Below are 21,524 nucleotides of genomic sequence, written 5' to 3'. Positions count from 1 at the left end.
CAAAAACAGGTCATACAAAGCAATATCAAATTCTGCTAATTCTTCTTCAGACAATGGTCTATACAATAGAATGTAAATGCATAAATAAACACACTTATTAGAAATGATGAAAAAATATATATATGTAATGTAGAGGATTATGGTAGGGTAATCAATCCTAACCAAGTTGTGTTAGAGACATAGATGCCAATAAATTCACCTCGCGTACGAAGCACAAGAGGTGAATCTTGTTGTCCATGTTGAGAGCACATAATAAACTGATAGAAAGTGAGACCCTATCATAGTTCTTCATGATGCATGGAGCTTTTTCTGCTCCATGTACTCCTAGTTAAAAAAAAAAAAACTCGCAAGTGATTCTCATAAAACACTTGGTGGATGCTGTCATTGAGGTGGTGTAATGGTCTGTTACATTTACACTCACCTTTCATGCCTCTTAGCTGTCCAGATTTTCGCAGAAAATCTAGATTATTGCCTCATGTTTTTGATTAGTTTCTCATAAAATTTTTGGCTTTCAGATAAACTACTGAGGATTGAAGTCACTAAATAAAGACAGATATTAAAGTTTCAGACACTGTATGGTTTAAAAAATACTGGCTAATACATATCCTGTTGTTCTAACTACGTATGTTTTTAGGAGGAAGTTTGGAGTCACCTTATTGATACAGACAGCAGGCAGAAACAACTGTTTAGTTCTGCCACTGTCATTTTCTGGTCAGTACAGGGAGATTTTACTGCCGAACGCTAGCCCCAAACTTAACTTTAGCAGGGGGTACTTAATACTTGTTAAGGTTGGGTCTTGTGCCATTCTGGTACTTAACTGATTTCTTTTTCTGAGTCTCAGAGTGTAATTGATGGAGTCCATGTACTACATAGGTTATATGTGATAGGAATATTGAAGAAGTGCTACAATAAAGACTAAAAGTTAAATTGTGTTCTCAAAAAGTTAACTGAGTACATATGCAGCTTAAGGCTATAAAAGTAAGGTGATTTGAGAGGTTATTGTTTATAGCAGATATAGCAGACTTAAATACAAATCTATTTATTTCCTAATGATTTGAAGGAAAAACTTCCATACAAGTGATAATTGTCCAGTGGTCTGTTCTCATTGTATTTATCTTTATTACAGTAACTTAAAGTAGACTTTACGTCTTGTGTTGCTTGCTATTTTTAATGATCTATGTTATTCTTTGTTGTTTTCTTGACCTTTCTCTTGATGTGCTACACTTGTCATGACTTACCTCTGAATGTGGGTACTGGTGTTGCTGTACATAGTATTTATACCATTGTTCTTGTGAAACCAGCATGATTCATAAAACCTGCTTAATTATTTATATGGAAGTAGTAAAAGTTAACAACTCTCCTTTTCATTTTTCTATAATAGGACTATGTTTACCCAGACATAAAAGATCGGCAGTTTCTGCACTATTTTTATCAAAAAGCAGAGAGACATAGATTTGAGATTGAAAAATATAACAAACTAAAGGATGACCTAGCTCTGGTAAGTCTTGTATAAGTTTGCTGGTACATTATTTAAGTTAATCACTTCTTAGTGTGTTCAGTTGGAAAGATCAGCACTTAACATTTTTAAACACCTTTATTGAATTATCACTTGTGACATTGTTTTTCAAACTGGATCAAGTTCACGTTTACAAACATTATATTTCACATATATTGCTATATATCATATAATCTAAGCAACTTTATAGAAATTATTAAATTCTGGCACTTTTTTTTTTATTTAAACAAGAAACATCTTTATTAAACCATCACTTATGACTTAGGCAATCATAAACTTTTCCAAAGCTGACTACAACTTCCTGAGAGCAGGTATAAGCAGTTTCACAGCCACCATCCCTTCAGCTGAATCAAGCACTAATGTCCAAGCCTACACCAAAAAAACTATGTGAGCACCTATATAGTTGCATGCACTCAGCAATACCTGGCAGGATCAAGTCATCTTCTGCAAGGAAGAGTAAACCTGTCTGGTGGACAGCAGCAATAAACAGACTTTATAATAAAAGGAAAAAAATTGCTGTCTAGGACCAAGAAGGAGCTGGTGCCAAGTTGAAAGCAATCTCTCCTTTGAACAAGCAAATAAGGTCACTGGTGAAATCCTCTAAGGTGAACTTCTAGTCCAAATTGGCCACATCCACTAAGAACAATTACAAGACCTTCTTTGCATACGTCTGTAATCTCAAAGGTAACTCCCAAATCTGTTCTGAATTGGTGGTCAAGAATACCACATACACAAACACCGTAGATGTACCCAACCTGCTGGCAGACAAGTTCAGTGAAAACTTCACCCCCTGTCCCCCCCCCTATCAGTAAACCAGAACATCTCCAGCACCTGCCCCCCTCCCCTCATCACCAGGGAGCAGGTTATTAATGCCCTCTCAAAGGCAAAAAATACAGCCTCCATGGGACCCGACAACATCCTTGGGTATGTCCTACAGCACCACTATGCACCCTATTCAGCCAAAGCCTGTGCACCGGAATCACCCCAGCAGAATGGAGGACAGCCACTGTCATCCCTCTGCACAAAGGTGGAGCATCCACTGACCCAGGCAGTTATAGGCCCATCAGCCTAACTAGCCTGATCTGCAAGGCCATGGAATGCATTATCATGGACCTTATAAACAAGGACATTGGCAACCTCTAAACACTTGATCCCACACAGTTTGGTTTTGTCAAAGGGAGATCATGCCTGTTAAACTTGGTCACCTTCTTCAAAACCGTCACCAAAGCCATGGATGAGGGGAAGACGGTGTACACCACCTACCTTTACCTTGACCTAGCCAAAGCCTTCGACACTATTCCTCACTCAGGCATAATAGATAAACTCTCCCAGCTAGGCATCAACCCATATGCTACCAGATGAGTAGCTAACTGGCTCACTGATGGAACCCACTCAGTCAAAATAGGGGAAGCCACCTCTAGTAGTAGACCCGTAACAAGCGGTGTACCCCAAGGATCAGTCTTGGGGCCTCTTCTGTTTGGGATATACTTTCTGAAGTGCAAGCCAAAACCAGTGGTCTGTGGCTGACCAAGTTTGCAGATGACTGCAAGCAGGGCACTGTCATAAATTCCCCTAGTGATGTGAACATCCTCCAAGAGGGCCTTAACCAAACTAATTACTGGTACCAGAAATATGGCCACCAACTGAATGCCAAGAAATGCATCATTATCCCCTTTGGGGAAAATGGAGTCCCCACTAATTGTCACATTAATAACGTACTAAGCACACAATCAGTCGTGAGGGACTTGGTCACCCAAGTTGATAGCAACCTGACTTTTGACCACCATGTTCCCTCCGTTGTACAGAAGGGTTTTTGTATGGCCCACCTCATAAGTAAGGGTATGTCATTCAGGAGCAAGGAAGTCATAACATCCCTGTACTCCTCCCTTATCAGACCCATTATCGAGTACAGTGCCCCCTTTGGCATGTACCTTGCCAAGCACATGCGACAGTTGGAGAGACCACAGAGGTTCCTGATCAGGAAAATCCAGAGTTCAAACACCTATCCTATACAGATGGGCTAAAAGCCCTATCCCACTACTCTGTATCATACAGACTGCTCAGAGATGACCTATGTCTGGCATACAAGGCCGTCTCAGACTCAACTTTGTTGGAGTTACTACATATCCGTAAGTCAGACTCGACTCACGCAACCTGCACGCAAGGTCTCAAGCTGCTCTGTGACATTAATAGAACTTATTTGCGGGCTAGATTTTGTATCCCAATGACTCCCCCATCTGTGGATTAGACTTCCTCTCCATGTTAAGCAGAGTACATCACTAGCACTCTTTAAGAGGAACCTGGACGACTGGATGGGAAACAGAAAATATACCCCTGGGATCCCACCTGTGTCCGTACTGGACAGGGAAAACAGGTGCTGACTTTGTGGGAACATGGGTGAAATTCTTGGCTAGGCTTATAAGGGCCTCTGGACCAGTAGCCTATTATCATCCTATGAACCTATGATCTTATATTTATATAAATGAAAACAGTTCACACCGACACAGTCCTAGTTGCAAGCATTTTACATCACAAACCATACTGACGCACTCCCAGTTGCAAACATTATACATCACTTATAAACTACCCAGTCATTTTCAGTCAAACATTACATAGCTCCTTTAAGTCCTGCCTTCTTCTAAACCTCATTCCTCCCCTGTATGTGATTGTTGCCACAATTCCAATTTTTTTCCTATGTAGTTTACTCCTACCATTGTCTGAAGATCTCAATTGTTTTAATGTTTGTTACTATATTCACTACTTCTAGTATAGTTGGTTTCGGTTTTGATTTCCATTTTCTACTAATTGCTTTTTTTTTGGCAGCCACCATGATTAGACACAGCAAGGCTTTACCATGTCTAGGCAATTGCGATTCTGTATTCACATTCTCATTCTCAGAAAAATCATCTCCGTTGTCACACCAGTTTGCCCACCCAGTATCTCCGACAGTGGATCCCGCAGGGAATCCTTAAAGTCCACCAACTCACCCCCACTCCCAGAAAATATGTGTTCAGTTGATTCTTTCTTCCCCATCATACATTTGCTTTCTACCCAAGTTAAAATTCTCTGAAGTCTGCTTGGGATATAAAAATATATATGTAAACATTTCCATGCAAAAGTCCTAAATCTTCTAGATTTTGTTGCATATTTGGGAGACATACATATATCCTCCAGTCCTGCTTATCCAGTCTGTCTTCCCCATTCTTTCTAACCTCTTTGATTGATACTTATAGTTATCATGCAGTATTTTATATGCTGTAGCTTCTGTTCTAGAGTCTATTAAAAACTCTACCAGTGCTGGTCTTTTGTTTAGGACCCCCTATTTATTTCCCTTTGCTTATACTGTGATATCAATCCTTGATAAGGGAAATCAATCTCTAACCTGCAGTCCAAATAAATTCTTAGCGTCTTTCCATTCTGTCATCTTTCCCTCTCTAGATATTTGCTCCCAATGTCTTTGTTCCTTCACCAGTTTTCTCCAATAAATAACAACCCCCTCTTGCCTTTTGTCTGTATGCCTAATTGCAGCCATCCCTATTGGCAGAATCTCTTTTCTCCATTCTCGTGTTGGCTTAATTCTTAGGATGCTCTCTACTGCTTTGATTATTGTTATTCTCCTTAAAGGCCAGCGCTTAACATTTTTCGTGTTTAGTCAGTATGCTGTGCAAGTTAAGTGAAAGTAACTGAAAAACATCTAAGCCATTCAAAGAGGAAGATTGTGTCTTTTCGTATTTTACCGGGAAGAAACAGCAAAAAGAACGTTTCTGCTCTTAGTTACTACAGCGCATGATACAAAGTTGCTTTTCCAGAAACACTTTTGTTGTCCTGTTTGATGCTTATTTCTTGTATCCTCAGCTCTACCACCATTAGCTGCCTTCTGCCTGTGACAACGCCTTATTTATTTTTTAATTCTGAGTAGTAGTTAGTTTGTCTTAGAGAAATGGATGGATGGATGCATGGATGGGGTTTCTGGTTTCAGTTTTATTTCAGGGGAGACTGCTTTTATGGTCATACCTAACAAGTTACAAAGATACACAGGGGATGGTGCAAGGTGCTCCCATTAGTAAGGACAAGACCCAAGATGATGATTAATTTCTCCAAGTCTTTTGGGTGTCTAATATGATGATGGGAATGGACCCCATTCCTATGTCAAAGTATTGAAGTTCATGAAATTAGTATTGTTTGTCTTTGATGTTAGCCAGAAGTGCTCTTCGCAGCACCCACAATGTGCCCAGTAATTACTCCTCCTGCAATTTGTTTGGAGTTACTTGTATTGGTAACATATATAAGTATGATTGTCAATTATTGCTATTGCTCCTACTACTGGAACTGTCTGGGTATCTCTCTTCCACATTGCCCTCATTTCTGCCCTCAAATCCTGATGTTTTATGACTTTGTGTCTCTCTACCTAAGACACTAGTCATTTGGTGTAGCAATTTCAATGATCAATGCTACTTTTGTCTTTTTTTTCATGGAGTACTATATCTGGTTTTCTCGCATCTATTTTTTAACTTTTGGTAATGGATGATCCCATGTGCTATAAACTTCATTATTTTGTGCTGCTTTGTGGCTCATGTTTACAGTGTTTTTCAGTTGCTTCAGTGTTATAATGTTTGCACAATCCCCGTTGCAACAGTCTTGCCACATTATTATACCTTTCAGTATACAGTCCTTCAGCCATTAGTACATCACAGCCAGCAACAAGATGTGCGACTGTTTCCAATTTTGTTTTACAAACCTACATTTGTCTGTTTCTCCCACATGTTCAATGGACTTTGTAAAGCAACGTGTATGTAGTTCACTGTCTTGGGCCACCAATGTTAACCTTTCATCTTTTGGTTTAACTTCACCTCTCCTTAACCATTCCTGCATTCGATCCTGATCAACATGAGGTTATTCCAAGAGTTTTCTATACTTACAACTCTGTTTATGCATTTTCCACATTTTTTGCTTTCTCATCTGATCCTTCACCTTATTTTCTTTATTTTGTTTTTTGGCACATTCAGCTGCTGCATGATTTTTTTATCTACTTCTGGTTTATTTATTTTACATTTGTTTACCAGGCAAGTCCGACTGGACACGCACTGTTTTTCAACTGAGGCCCAGGGAGAAAAGCTCCAGAAATAAAGTACATAGAAAACAATGGCTGAATAAATAATTATAGTAACAGTAATTATTACAAAGACAGTTACTAAGTGAATACTAAGCACAGTATTGAAGTATAATGGTGTGTAGCCATATAGTGAATATATACATGCAATTATGCATAGTTAACAGAAAACCTTCTGACAGTGGTCAAATATCACTAGTAGGGAGGGTTGGAAGAAACCTATTGTTAGAGTGGATGAGAAGAATGGGCTAACCAGGGGAGTTGTAAGTGCAAATCCAGGAATTTGTGAGTGTGTTTTTAGAAGGTTTGTAAATTGTACTGTTGAAGTAGTAGCCACTAGTGAGTTAGGTAGGTTATTCCACAGTTTGGAAGTAAAATTGGAAAAAAGAGGATCTCCTGCAGAGTTTTTAGCTTTGATGGCTTGTACAAGTAATTTGTTGCTAGAGCGGAGGGATCTTGATGTAGAGTAGGTTTGTATGATATCTTTGAGAGCAGGGAATTTTTTCTGATAAAGATTTTATGTGCAAAGGTTAGTTGAATAAAGTAAAGGAGATGGGAGAGTTCAAACTTATTTGAGCTGCTTAAGTGACAAACAGTGATGTGACTTGTATAAGGCATTAGTGGCAAACTTGGAGATGTTATTGTAAGAGGCTTCGAGTTTGGCAAGGTCAGATTTGCGGAGGTTGGTTATGATTGAGGAGGCATATAAGAGAGTTGACAAGAGGTGTGTTGTAGCAATAGTGACTTTTGTACTGTTTGTTAGAAATTTGTTGTTTCTATATAGGAGGCCAAGTTTCTTGTGGACTTTAATGCTTTGGGCTATATGAACGTCAAATTTCAGGTTGTCAACTACAACACCTAGCAATTTGGTTTGATTTCCTTTCCGAATTGATGCCAATATGCTTCTGCTAAACTAAGCAGGGAAGTCATCTTAGACTTATTCTCTTCATGTTTCAAAACTTTCATTATGTTTGGACCTTGTGAGGTTTGCAGATGTGTATGCAGTCCCACTATTGCAGATATATATACATGTAATCAGTTTCGAGGAAGCCAATACCCCTTCAGAATGGGGAATATATGGTCTTGGTATGCACTGATTTCTATAAATCATTTGATGAGCATGAAGCATCCTTCTTGTTTTCTTGTACAACTTCTCCATATCTTTTAGCAGCCAGTCAGTTGGTCCAAAAATGTAAGTTAGGACAGGAAAAACAAATTGGTTTATAGCTTGTACTTTGTTCCTAGATATCAACTCTGTTTTCATTATTAATTTAACTCTTCTAAAATACTCATTGCTAAGTATTATTCCCGTTTGTTCATGTTTCATCAATTCCCAAATATTTATGTAATCCCTCTTGCTCAAGTTCGTCTACATCACATTTCTGTCCCAAACTAATGTGTTCTTGGTGCTGCAGCTTTCCTGCTTTAAAAGTTGCTTTTGCAAAATTTTCAAGACCAGATGACATTCTTGTATCATCTGAAAAAGTTTTGACCACTTGCAGTTGTGCTTTAAGTACATCTGAAGAACTATACAGTTTTAAATCATCTACTGTTAAGTGGACAGCTTAATGGGTTGAGGACAAGACGAAAGAGCAGCGGTGACAAAGACACCCTGGAATATTTCCCTTTAAATTTTTATCCCTGGAATAATAATTTGCCCTTTATCATTGCTTAACTGCTGAGTGGTTTGCCACTGTTTCATGGTCGCTGTAATATAATTAATCAGTGTAGGACATATCTTGTACATTTTTAAGCAATCTTTTATCCATGAATGTGGGATACTGTCAAATGCTTTTTTTGTAGTCTATCTATGCCATACTTGGATTCTTCCCCTTTTTACAGTTCTCCATTATGACTTTAATAACAATGATCCTTTGTTTCCTAAGACTTTCTTTTATTAGACTTTTATTCTATTGCCGTGATTGAGTTTTCTTCTAAGTGACTTTGAGCTGAGTCGGCATCGATTCCAGTGTATAGTTTATACGTTGCTGGAAGGCAAGTTATTGGTCTTTAGTTTTTAGGATAGCTTGCAGGTTCACTTTTAAGTAGGAGCATTGTTTTTCATGTTGTTAACCAGACTGGTGTCTGTTCATAGTGTGCATATAAATAGCTAAATCTTCATGTAAAGATGTTTAGATTGTATCTTTCAGACCTAACTTTTTCATCTGAGGTATTCTACAGATGATGCCGTATAATCAGCCTCCTGTTCCCAAGCATCCAGTCAGATTTGATAAGGTGCCTGAAGACTCAAAATTTATATTTAAACCTCCCTCTGCTGACCCAGCTACCATTTCAGTTTCAGCTGACAAGGCATTCAAATTATTGCCTTCCTCCTCCTTATCCCCCTCGGATAAGGAAAGGAATGTCATGGAAAGATGGGGGGTATATAATTCTGCTACCTTGGCCTTCAGGGCAATTAACTATCAAACTCATATGGCCAAATATTCTCTAGCACTCTTGTCCGATGTAGGGAAGCTCCTGTCAGAGCTCCCTGACTCCTCAGCCAAGGCTAAGCTTTCCTCTATCCTCAGTTCATCTGCTCAGGTTGCAAGGCACTCTATCAAGTAGCCCCCTCTGACCCCTTCACAGAGCCGTATTTTCTTTGGCTGCAGGATCCAAACAGACAGGAGGCTTGCCTCTTTGCCCACAGAAAAAGTTCTGTTTCTCACCTCCTATTTCCAGGGCCTATTACCTCTTCAGTCTCTGACTGCCAGGGATTTTCTACATCTACTGGGGTTCATGGCTTCAATGATTCCCATGCTCCCCTTGGCCAAGTTGCACATGAGAAAATTGCAGTGGTTTGTAAGGACAATTTGGGTGCAACACTCACCGTTTGTACTTCGTCATTCCCATCCTACCTTGCTTACAAAAGGGATTAAATTGGTGGATCCTTCAGGTCACGAGGAATCCAGGCCTACCCCTACAACCATCTCTACCCACTCAAGAACTGTACATGGATTCTTCAGACACAGGATGGGGTGTAACACCAGAATCCTGGAAGATTAGAGATGTATGGTCTGCATCCCAATCAAAGGAGCACATCAACATAAAGGAGATGAGGGCTTTGATTTTTGTACTTCAAATCTTCAAACTCATGCTTTCCAAGGGGTCCTAAGGTGGTTCACAGGCAACACCATGGTCCTTTGGTACATCAAAAAATGTGTGGGGGGGGTGAAGTCTTACCTCCTGCGCAGCCTAGCCTTACACACATAGGAGCTAGCCTTCCAAAAGTCAAGACTCTCCTCAGGCTGTTTACCTCCCATCAGCTCAGAATGTTGTGGCAGACACACTCAGCAGGTTTGACTCAATCTCATGAATGAATGTTGCACAATTATGTGTTAATGGACCTGGTCCATCGATGGGGTACACCTCAGATTTCTTCACCTCTCCCATGAACAAGACAACTTCCCACATTTTGTGCCAGGATTCCACATCTGGTATGGAAGGTGGATGCTGTATCCTTCTCTTGGAAGGGAATGTTTCTGTATGCATTCCCCCTTCCCACTTCTCCAAAAGGTCCTGCTGAAAATTCAGCAGGAACAACTGAAAATCCTGCTGGTGACTTCCTTTTGGCCATGACAGAATTGGTTCCTCCCTCCTCCTGCATTTATCCAGGGGCAATCACCACAAGTTACCCCACAGGATGAACCTACCCACATAAGACAAGAGAACCCTAGTACACCCACAGCTGTCAACTCTAAATCTGACTCTGTGTATGATAGAGTTTTAATTCCCTTTAGACACCTGTTTTCTGAGGATGTGCTACAAGTTTTACAGCAGGCCAGAAAACCCACTACTAGGAAATCCTACCTTTCCAAATGGTGTCTTAGTGGATGTCCTGGTGGTCTTGTCCTACCTGTGTGAATTAATGAAGAGTGGGCTGTCCTACTTTTCAGTGAAAGCCCATCTCTCCGCTATCTCTGCATCTCTGCCTGTGTCACCTCCTTTAGCTTCTAGGTTAGAAGTTAAACTGTTCCTAAAAGGCGTCCTTCACATTAGACCACCAAGGAAACCAGTTCCATCTCCTTGGGATCTTAATTTTGTTTTGGAGAAACTTACCCTCGCCCCATTTGAGCCAACAAGTCCTTCTTCCCTGCAGCATTGCACCTGGAAAACTCTTCTGTTAGTGACCATCAGTTCCGCCAGAAGGGTCTTTGAGTTACAGGCTATAATGTCTAATCCCTCCTTCGCAGTCTTCCACAGGGACAGGGTCTCTCTCTGTGTACCATCCCTTCTTTTATACCTAAGATGGTCAAAGATTTATCCCTCAATCAGTCAACCTTCCAACCTTTTTCCTTCCCCTCAATCCTCTAGTGAGAGAATTCTACATACTTTGGACATGCACTGGCAACTCAAGATACTACCTCAACAAAATGAACCCTATCCATAAGTCTGAATGCCTGTTTGTTTCTTACCACCCAAGGGCCCTGGGTCAGCATGTTTCCAAGCAAACTGTGTCCTCTTAGATCTCAAAAGCTATCTCTTTCTGTTTCTTAGCCAGTGGAAAGAGCCTTTCTTCTCTTGTGAGGACCCATTCCACTAGGGCAGTGTCCTGCTCTGGAGCCTTCCTTAAAGGCTTGGACACCTGCTCTATCCTTGAGGCAGCTACCTGGTCCTCGGTTCATACTTTCACTAAACATTATAAACTAGATGTCATCTCCATGTCCAGGGCTGGATTTGCCAGTGCTATTCTACATGTATTTGTAGAAAAGGCTTCTTTTCCCCCTCCGAAGTCTTCCTCTGCATGAACTTTGGCATTCTCCCTCCATGTTATGAACACTGCAGCATATGAATAGGACACAGAATAGTTGTGTAAAATCTTGCCATGACTATAGATGTCCTCCTCTATATGCTGCAGTATTACTCCCCCCCCCCCCCCCGGCTTCCCCCTGATGCTTATCTGCTTCCTGGTAGTGTGTTTCTTCACCTAAGTGCAGGCTGGTGCTTGGTGGCATTCATTTCTGAGGTTGGTACGTGCTGATGTCCTCTTTATACCCAACGTCTCTTTATGGCCGACATACGTTGGAGGATGTGTGGCATCACACGTACCTTATGGTAGCATTAAGACTTTGGTATACTGGCCAGACGTACAAGTCAACCAGAGGCAGACTCTGCCATGTTAAGAATACTGGTAAGGTAATGAGTACCAGGTCCTCTCACCACGAAAATGTAAGGTTTCAGTAGAAAATCCACGAACAAATACCAAGGCTCAATAGTAGGTCCAAGCAGAATCAGCAAAAACAGGTTAATAAAGATTCGGCAACAGTCCAATAATAGTGCAAAAAAGAAGACATTTTTTTTATATACTCTATGTTAAGAATACTGCAGCATATAGAAAAGGACAACATCTATGGTTATAAGATTTTATACAACTGTTCTTTTGGATCATCACTAAATTGCTTATTTTGTAATTTTCCTTTGTATTGATCTGCATATCTTAGTTTATGATTTGCAATACTGGATGATAGATTCTGATCTGTTCTGATACTGCGCATTGCTTTTATCACATCTATCTTTCTGAGCATTTTTGTTGATCTCATCCCTCTTCTTTACTCTTCTCACAGTGACACTTTGTCGTAATTACTTTATTGTGCTTTTGTGGTAAGACTTTTCTGTTTTAAATTTAGCTGCACAGTAATGTATCCTATTTACTTCTGTTATATCGTATGAATCTCTGTGGACATTCCTAATTACTATGTTAATTTATCTTGTCAAACTTCTACATTTATCTTACCAAACTTCTAACTTTTTGGGTTTTATTGACTTTCTGTAGTCTTTCTTTTATTGATTTTAATATGTCTGTTCATCTCTATTAAATCAAGCAACTCTTCTCTTAGATCATTTTCTTCTAAACTGAGGGAACATTCTTTGTTTTCTATTTCCTGTGCACATTCTGTAGAAAGTTTTGGAGCATCATCCAGTGCCACATTCTGTTCAGTTTCATCCTGCGTCATCCGTTGCTCTTTCATATGGGAACTCACTGGCCTATCACTCCACAACATTGACTCCGTCAGGGTTACCACAGTTTCTGTTCCTTCCCTTGCTGTGCAACTCCAGCTGAATGTTTGTACTGGTTTCCTGTAGAAGGCTCCAAAATATCATGTGGCAACTGATCAGATGTTTCCCACTCCACTGGTTTCTCCTTAATTTGGGGATCCAGTGCTCTATCCTGTTGTGACGTTATCAGAGTTAGATTTTCTACACAAAATCCTTCACTTTGCAGGTAATCCATAACCTCAGTTTCTATTACTTTAACTTCTCCACTACTAATCATGTTTTCTTTTTTTTTCCTTTTTGTTTTCTTATTTTTTGTATTGTAAAATTGTCCATGTCTGTATGCCTTTCCCTGTATCTCTCTTCAAATATCTTTGGCACTGCTGTTTTTGTATTGAATAGTTTTGCTTTCTCCTGTGCATAAATATTGCACCATATTAAATCTCTTTTTCTTTCCCATGTCCTTATTTCTTCTTCAGTTGTTTCTTGCTCCTCCTGTTCCCCCTTACTTTGGGGACTCGTTTTTCCACTATACTGTGATATCTACCCTAAATCCTTCACTTCGCAGGTATTCCATAACTTCAACTTCTATTTTTTTACTACTGCTGTTACTAATCTTCATTCCCTTTTTGTGATCTTATTTTTTATTGTGAAATGTTCCACATCTGTATGCCTTTGCCTGTATAGTTCTCTTCAAATATCTTTGAGGCTAACTTTTCGTTGAATAGTTTGACTTTCTCCTTTGCATAAATATTGCACCTTATCAGATCTGTCTTTCTTTCCCATGTCCAGATTTCTTTTTTATACCTTTCAAAAGTATCTAAATGTTCTTTATATTTTTGCACTTTCTCAGTCGTTTCTTTTTACACACAGCCCATGGTATCTTGATCTGTGTAATTTTTCATAAATCTCTTGTAGTAATGAACACAAATGTCTATTTGAAGCTCCTGACAGTTTTTCTTGTGGAAGTATTTTTTCCCTGTAATTTCTCTCTGTCTTTTTGTAGATCTTCTGTCTGGAAAGTCTGGGCTTCTTGCATAATAGTAACAGTATATATTTTCTTTCTTAATCCTGAATAGTCCATTCTATCGCCTTTATGGCTCTCTTTTGCCTAGCAATTTTGTGGGCTACTACTTCTTTCTATAATGGGGGGGGGGTGCATCGTCTAGTGGGTACTCTAATTGTTCTGAAGGTATGTAAATTGACAAAGTCCAGGAATCCCTGTGCTTTTACACTACTGGTGGTGTAGGTTCCCAGTCTTTAGTTAGTTTAGATTGCCTAGGAAATAGTACAGAGTTTGATACTGAGCGATTCTAGTTCCTGTAGATGGGTATTATGGTTTTCTTGGGTCATACAGGGTGTTCTGTATCTAGCTGATATATGGTATGGGATTTTTATGTTGATTATTTGGACATGAAGAAGCTGTAGTGCAGCATGCTGCTTTACCAGTATCGATGCAAGTCTTTTCTGGATGGAGATTGAGACGCCTCCAACTGTTTTTCATGTCCTACACAGTAGCTGGTGTAAATGTGTGGAAGACATTGTAGCCCTGCACAGCCAGAGCACTGTTGCCCATTTTAAACAATGTCTCGTTCACTACACGGACTACTACGTTCTCCAGGCAGAGAAGGGATTATAGGGAGTGGAGTTTCTAGCTTAGCCTATTAGCATTCATCAGTAACACCATCATATTTTCTTTTACTTGCTTCATTATGTTGTTAGGTTTATCAGGCTGGCATTACCTAAAAAAGGCACTATGGGGGTTGACAATGTCCTTGCCAGTAATCAAAACCCTAGGTGTGTACAGATGCAGGCCTTTCCTGGTGAAGCAGCATGGTCTGTCAATCATAGATCTCCCAGGCTGGCAAATATTGGACCCTCTTTGAATGACACCAAAAACTAAGTATTTATTGAATTCCATTAGTTTTTGCTCATTACAGCATCACCTTTGGAGAAGATAGACTTGCTTACTTTTAGGCTTATACTTGCCTGGGACACATAGTCAGAGCTCCATCATGTCTCTCTTCATATAGTTCAGCGAGGTGCATCTCAAGTCATTGACACCCACTTGTATTATGACAGTCCTGCTGATACTTGGTGTTGAAGGACTTCAATGCGTTTGTAATATGACAGATCCTGGCATCGCACAAGCAACTGTCACACTTGCAATTTTTATTGAGGAGTTTGAGTAATAGTTTTGAATGTGTAATGGTGTTGATGTTGAGTAGCTTAATGGGCTGAGGTAGCTACAGTAGTTTGAAGAAGAGCATTAGAAGTGGGGAAAAAAATAAAAAAAATGTGAGGCTGGGTGGGAGGAGTCATTGGCTGGAAGGAAACTGGTGAGGAATTAGTTCTGTACAGGAACACTGAATTGTCACTGGGCTGGTTTGTAATGCATTTTCACCAAATAGGTTCATAGGTTCATACTGGGTTATCTGCCCTAGGGCATTTATAAGCCTAGCCAGAGTATGTTTGGCTTTCGCCACCCATTTTAAATTAATTTTGCTATGCCCTTTTTTGAGGTTAGTATACTGTGCCTGTGTCTAACAGTGACACAGAAGTGATACCCGGGGTAAACCTACAATCTTCCATCCACTCATCAAGATTCCTCTTGAAGAGAGTCAGTGAGGGACTCTGCCTAACCTGGACTGGGATTTTATTCCAGAGCGAAGGGAACCTCTGGGTTATGAATCTGTCCCTCCAGCATGTCCTATTTATTTCAGTGCTGAGGTTCAAGTCTCTCGAGTGTGTAGCTCGATGGGATTTGGATTTTTTGAGGTGCAGCGTGTCCCTTAATTCCAGGTTGGACATGGCTTTATACGTCAGGCACAGGTCGCCTCTGAGCAGGCGGTATGCCACTGAGTAGAGCTGGAGTTTCTTTAACCGGGCAGCATATGGCATCTGTTTGAGCCCTTTGATCCTCTTGGTGAGGTACTTTTGGGGTCTTTCCAGTTGCTGCAGGTGTTTGGTAAGGTACATCCCAAAAGAGGCATTGTACTCTATTATGGGCCTGATGAGGGATGAGTAAAGAAGCACAATGACCTCCCCTTATCTAGATGTGAATCCCTTCATGATTAGGTGGGCTATATAAAATGTTTTTCTAACCACTTTGGCCACATGGTTGTCAAATGAGAGATTGCTATCAACTTGGGTCCCCAGGTCCCTAATTACTTCTTCTGTACTTAATGGATTACCACCTATGTGGTAATTTGTGGGCACTTTGTTTTTGCCAAAGGGGATGACTATACACTTTTTGGCGTTTAGCTTGAGGCCATGGCTCTGGCACCAGTTGTCTGTTTCTATGAGGCCCTTTTGGAGGATGCTTGTGTCAGCTGGAGAGTCTGTTATGGCACCCAGTTTGCAGTCATCTGCGAACTTGGTCAGCCACAGTCCTTCTGTGTTGGCCTGTACCTCCGAGAAATATATACCGAACAAGAGTGGTCCCAGGACTGAGCCTTGTGGGACGCCACTTGTAACTGGTTTGGAGTCTGACATGGCTCCAACAATTCTAACCATGTGGGTTCTGTCCTTGAGCCAGTTTGCAACCCATCTAGTGACATAGGGGTTTATATTTAAGCTGGTGAGCTTATCTATAATGCCCGAGTGGGGTATTGTATCAAAGGCGTTTGCAAGGGTCCAGGTAGGCTGTGTGGACCACCTTCCCTTCGTCAATGGCCTTGGTGACTGTTTCACCGAAGTTGACCAGGTTTAAGAGGCAGGATTTGCCCTTAACAAAGCCGAACTGGGTAGGATCCAGTGTCTGTAGGTCCCCAATATCTTTATTTATGAGGTCCATGATGATCCTTTCCATAGCTTTGCAGACCAAGCTAGTCAGGCTTATGCGGCGATAGTTTCCAGGGTCCGTTGAGGCACCACCTTTGTGGAGAGGGACCACTGTTGCTGTACGCCACTCTTTGGGTACATATCCTGTAGTAAGGCTGAGATTGAACAGTAGTTTTATGTTTGGGTTTAGCTCTTCTTGGAGTTCATGTAGGACGCAGCCCGGGACACTGTCTGGTCCCATTGATGCTGTGTTTTTTGCTTTGGAGAGGACGGCTCTTACCTGAGCATCTGAGATGTCGGTGGCAGCACTCTGCTGGGATAGATATTTGCCCTTTTGGTGGGGAGGAGGGGGAGAAGTTTGCGCTGAACCTGTCAGCTAGGATGTTGGCAATGTCTGTGGGTTTGGTGTATTTTATGTCATTTTGGACTAATTCTGAGCATATCTGGGAATTCCCACCCAGGTTCCTAACATAACTAAAGAAAGCCTTGTGATTATCCTTAGTGTCCTGTGCAATTTTTCTCTCGAAGCTGGCCTTAGACGATTTTATGAGTGCCCTTAGTTTTTTGCTAATACTAATCAGAGATGCCTTCCCTTTTTGGGATTTTGCTCTATCATGTAGTAGCTTCCTCCTTCTATTGTATAGTTTGTTTATGGCTGGGGTCCACCAGGCAGGACGTCTGCCTTTGGAGGATTGGGTCTTGGTTTTATTTGGGATTGCATGATCCATGCATTCCTGAAGGTGTTCATAGAATGCATTTATAAAGGATTCTGCAGTCTGGGCCGTATTTCCCACAGGCCCGGAGACTTTGAAGGATTCCACCTCGGTTTTGAGGAGTGTGAAATTTGCTTTAGAGAAGTTTTTCACTGTGGTCTTCTGGGCAGGGGGTGGGGTCGGGATGTGAATATCCAGTGAGATCAGTTTATGGTCTGATCTTACCAGTGAGGGATACACTTCTGGTCTGGAGCATAGAGTCCCCATGTTGGTGATGATCAGGTCCAGTATGTTTTCCCCTCTTGTGGGAGTGGTAACAAGTTGTTCCATAGCATTTGAGTGTATGAATTCTAGAAACCTTTAGGCTAGGGTGTTGGAGCTAGAGTAATGCTCCCAGTCTATGTTTGGGTAGTTGAAGTCGCCCAATATAATGGTGTTTGGAGAGACCTTCATATTTTCCAGTGTTCTCAGGAAGGCCGAGTGGGGTTCCTGGGTTTGGGAGGGTGGTCTGTAGCAGGCTATAAACTGGAAGGCAGTTTTACCCACTGTTAGTTGCACATGGATAGTCTCTGATGCTTTGTGCTTTGCCACCAACCTGGAGGTGTGGGTATCTTTGATGAATATCGATACTCCCCCTCCTTTTGTGGTTCGGTCCAAGTTTTGGGGCCGAAAAGCATGGTATGAGGTATAACCTGGTAGTGCTGGAGTGCTCTCGGGAGCCCTGAACCAGGTTTCTGTTACTGCACAGACATCGAAATGTCCCAGCTTGCTAACTACTTAAAGGACCACTACGGGCAAATGATGAAGAAAACATATATTTTTTTATCTTGCCATGATTTACTACACCTCCCAAAGCTGCCTGCAGCAAAATAAGTACTCATTCCTAATTTTATTTTGTTTTTACTCTTGTTTGCCCTCATGGGGGCAGACATCGTGGTTCCTTTGGAAAGCTAAATCTGTCCCATAATGCACAGACTGAGAACAAATAGCCCTACCATTTGTTGTCAGACTAGACTTCCATTCACTTAGAATGGAACACCTGAAAAAAACTGCCAAGTTTGAGAGTCTGCAGCTCATGTGTGATTGACTGGTATGCGTTGAGTTTTACAAATGTTGTTCCTACTGATGTACTATACATTCTCTGAAAAAAACTTACAAAAGTGTCAACAAATTACTGAGATAAAAAAGACTTTTCACAAGAAGCAGTTTTGCAAGTTTCAGTTCCTGGCCAGGTTACTCCTCCCATCTCCCCTCCTTCAGTGGGCTACAGTCTCACATTTCCAGATTTACTAGATTCAACTATTTAGTCAGCTTTGCATGACAATAGACATAAAAAAATCACAGCCTGGTATGCCACTAAATCTGTTCCCTTGTATGTCTCTATGCCTCTTCACTTCTGAATAGCATTTCCCAGGAATATAGAAAAAAAAAAAAAAGCAAACGCATCAGTCCAGAGTTTAGGCCACTCTATCCATTTAAAATGTGCACAGTAAAATATTCAACTTCTAATGCATTTTGGCTGCTAACATGGTTATCTTTACATAGTTATTCTCTTATAGTATAACCTGAACTTATGGTATTTAATGATAAATTTTACAACAGTTCTCAGTTTCTTAACAATAACCTCCCAAGCCTCTGATGTGACCTAGTACTTTTTCTTACTATTGCTTTATCTAGTTTGTCTTAGTTGTATACCTGTAGCATGTCTCTCATCTTCTCAGCAGCAGACTCCTGGAGAAAACTTCCAAAGCACTTGTATTGAAAGAGTAGCAGCAGCTAAAGCAGTGAAACTACACCCCAAAACAATGCACTCAAACATAGTACTGACAAACACAGGGGAATGTATATGTCTGAATCAAGCAGTGATGAAATTGCTAGGGACTTCAGTGAGCACAATTTTACTCTTAATCTCTCCATTTCATAATCCATAACATTCGCACCACACTTACAAAGGCACATCTCCACCTTCCACAAACACAGCTACCCGCACCCACACAACATACCCGTCAAATTTAAGGCTTTTCCCACCTCTCTGTAAAACACTGCTGTAATGGCTTTGGCAAACAAATGAAAATGATTGATGGGTGTTGGTTCAAGACTCCCATCCATATCTCTCAACAGTACAGATTTTTGCAGAAAGTCCAGATTTTTTGTCTGTTTTTCATAAAATTGCAGTTTTCTGTCAGATCACTGGCAAATCATTGAACACTGAAGTCAGATAGTTGACAGGCATTTGATTTTCAGACTTCATATCCTTAAGAAAATTCACTCTAATGCAAAACCTGTTTATCAACTTTCTAAGTTTGTAAGTGCAATATTTATAAATTGTCCCATTTCTGGGCCTTTGTCCCCTATTATTTATGGCCTTGTCCAGATTTCTTGTTCTATGATGTTGAGAGGTATGCTTCCATCCCTTCCTACTGGAGCCAGTCCACTGCACTTGCACAAGTGTCCCCCTCAGCAGGGCAGCAAGCAGGTATCAGTGCAGATTTGCTTTATAGTTCTTTATACCACACACACACACACACACACACACACACACACACACACACACACACACACACACACACAGTAAATCTTGTTGTCTATGTCATTTCTTCTTTTCCTTGGTTTAGTTTCTCTTACTTGTAATGTTGCTTTTACTCATTTTTCTCCTGCCTCCCATATCTACCCTAATTATTACTTCTAACAAATACTTTTTCTCACTCTTTCTTCTCTTCCCTTCCTCCTCTTTATCCACTATTTGAACTTTTCCACTCTGACATTTGCTTTATGGGTAAATAATGAACTATTATCCTTATGTCAGCACATTTCAATGCTACATAATATTGTATTTAGTCTAATAATAGGTTCATAGGTGGGTACTAGACTGTTGACCTAAGGGCCTAACTAAGCCTAGCCAACAAGTTTCCCTGGCTTATGCCACCCAAGAAAGTTACTTTCCTGTGCCACTGTCGAGCAGAGCCACAGAAGTGATTCCCAGGGTATATTTTCCTATCTCCCATCCACTCAAAGATTTTTCATGAAAAGTGCTAATGAGGAACTTTGCTTGACATAGAAGGGTAGCTTGTTCCAGAGTATGGGAAGTCTCTGGGACAGGAATCTATCTCTCCAGCATGTCCTGTTTATTGTGGTGACAAGGTTAGGTCCCTAGAGCGTGTAGCTCAGAGGGATTGGGATTTCTTTACGTGTAGCATGTCCAACAGCTCTGGGTTTGACATAGCTTTATATGTCAGGCAGAAATCACCTTGGAGTAGACGATATGCTACAGAGTAAAGCTGGAGGTTTTTTTTAGATGGTCAGTGTAGGGCATCTGTTTGAGGCCAGTAATCCTCTTTGTGAGGTACTTCTGCGGCCTTTCCAGCTGCTGCAAATGTCTTGTGACGTACATTCCAAAAGGGGCGTTGTACTCTGTAATGGGTCTAATGAGTGTCAAGTAAAGGGGAACAATGACCTCTTTTTTTTCCTGGATGAGAACCCTTTTGTGATGAGGTGAGCCATGTAGAAGGACTTCCTGACTACTGTGGCGATGTGATTATCAAAGGAAAGACTACTGTCCACCTGGGTCCCAAGGTCTCATCACACATTCGGTGTTAAGTAAACTACCACCTCTATGGTAGTTCACGGGTACAGAGTTTTTACCAAAGGGGGTGATGGTGCACTTTTTGGCATCGAGCTTGAGGCCACAGCTCTAACACCAGGCATTTGTCTCTGTGAGGCCCTTCTGTAGGATGTCCACATCATTTGGGGACTCGACTATGGCTCCTAGTTTGCAGTCATCTGCAAACTTTGTTAGCCAGAGGCCTTCTGTGTTAGCCCGTACTTCAGAGAAGTGGATACCAAACAGGAGAGGTCCCAGGACTGAACCCTGTGGTACTCCACTTGTCACTGGTTTGATGTCAGATTTGGAGTCTGCAACTTTTACAGTGTGGGTTCTGTCAGTGAGTCAGTTGGCAACCCATCTTGTGACGTAGGGTTTTATACCTAGTTTAGTGAGTTTAGCTATAATTCCAGAATGAGGAATGGTGTAAGAAGCCTTGGCGAGGTCAAGCTAGGCTGTGTGAACCACCTTAGCCTCATCGACTGCCTCAGAGAAGTTGATTAGGTTCAGGATGCATGATCTGCCTTTCACAAACCCGAACTGGGTGGGGTCCAGAATTTGGGGGTTACCAATGTCTTTGTTTATGAGTTCCATGATGATATCTGACAGGGCTTAGTGGTAAATCACTTTGGCTATGGTGTGCAGGGTCCTGGGTTCGAGCCTTGCAGAGGCGGTTTATTTTTTTTCAATCATAGCCTCACTTCAGGCTTTGTGCCTGCTGATTGGTGCACTGCTATGGTTATCCCACTCCACAAGGGAGGAGCCACCATGGACCATGGGAACTACCGCCCGATTAACCTGACGAGC

The 21,524-nt window shown here is 41.1% G+C and overlaps 1 protein-coding gene across 3 annotated transcripts in view; it reads left to right on the top strand.

Moving 5' to 3' along the window:
• Window positions 1-21,524, top strand: part of LOC122793380 (calcium uniporter protein, mitochondrial-like) — a 1,332,984-nt gene that overhangs the window by 1,233,898 nt on the left and 77,562 nt on the right. For all 3 annotated transcript variants that reach the window (XM_044061335.1, XM_044061334.1, XM_044061336.1), the window contains one exon: window positions 1,382-1,498. In XM_044061335.1, the coding sequence (XP_043917270.1) occupies window positions 1,382-1,498 (117 nt within the window). The remainder of the gene's footprint in view (window positions 1-1,381; window positions 1,499-21,524) is intronic.

This window comes from Protopterus annectens, chromosome 2.part0 (assembly GCF_019279795.1).
Source record: "Protopterus annectens isolate FY-2018-M chromosome 2.part0, PAN1.0, whole genome shotgun sequence".
In the NCBI taxonomy this organism is placed as follows: domain Eukaryota; kingdom Metazoa; phylum Chordata; order Ceratodontiformes; family Protopteridae; genus Protopterus; species Protopterus annectens.
Note: the sequence above shows the minus strand (reverse complement) of the source record. Positions and strands in the feature narration are given on the sequence as shown.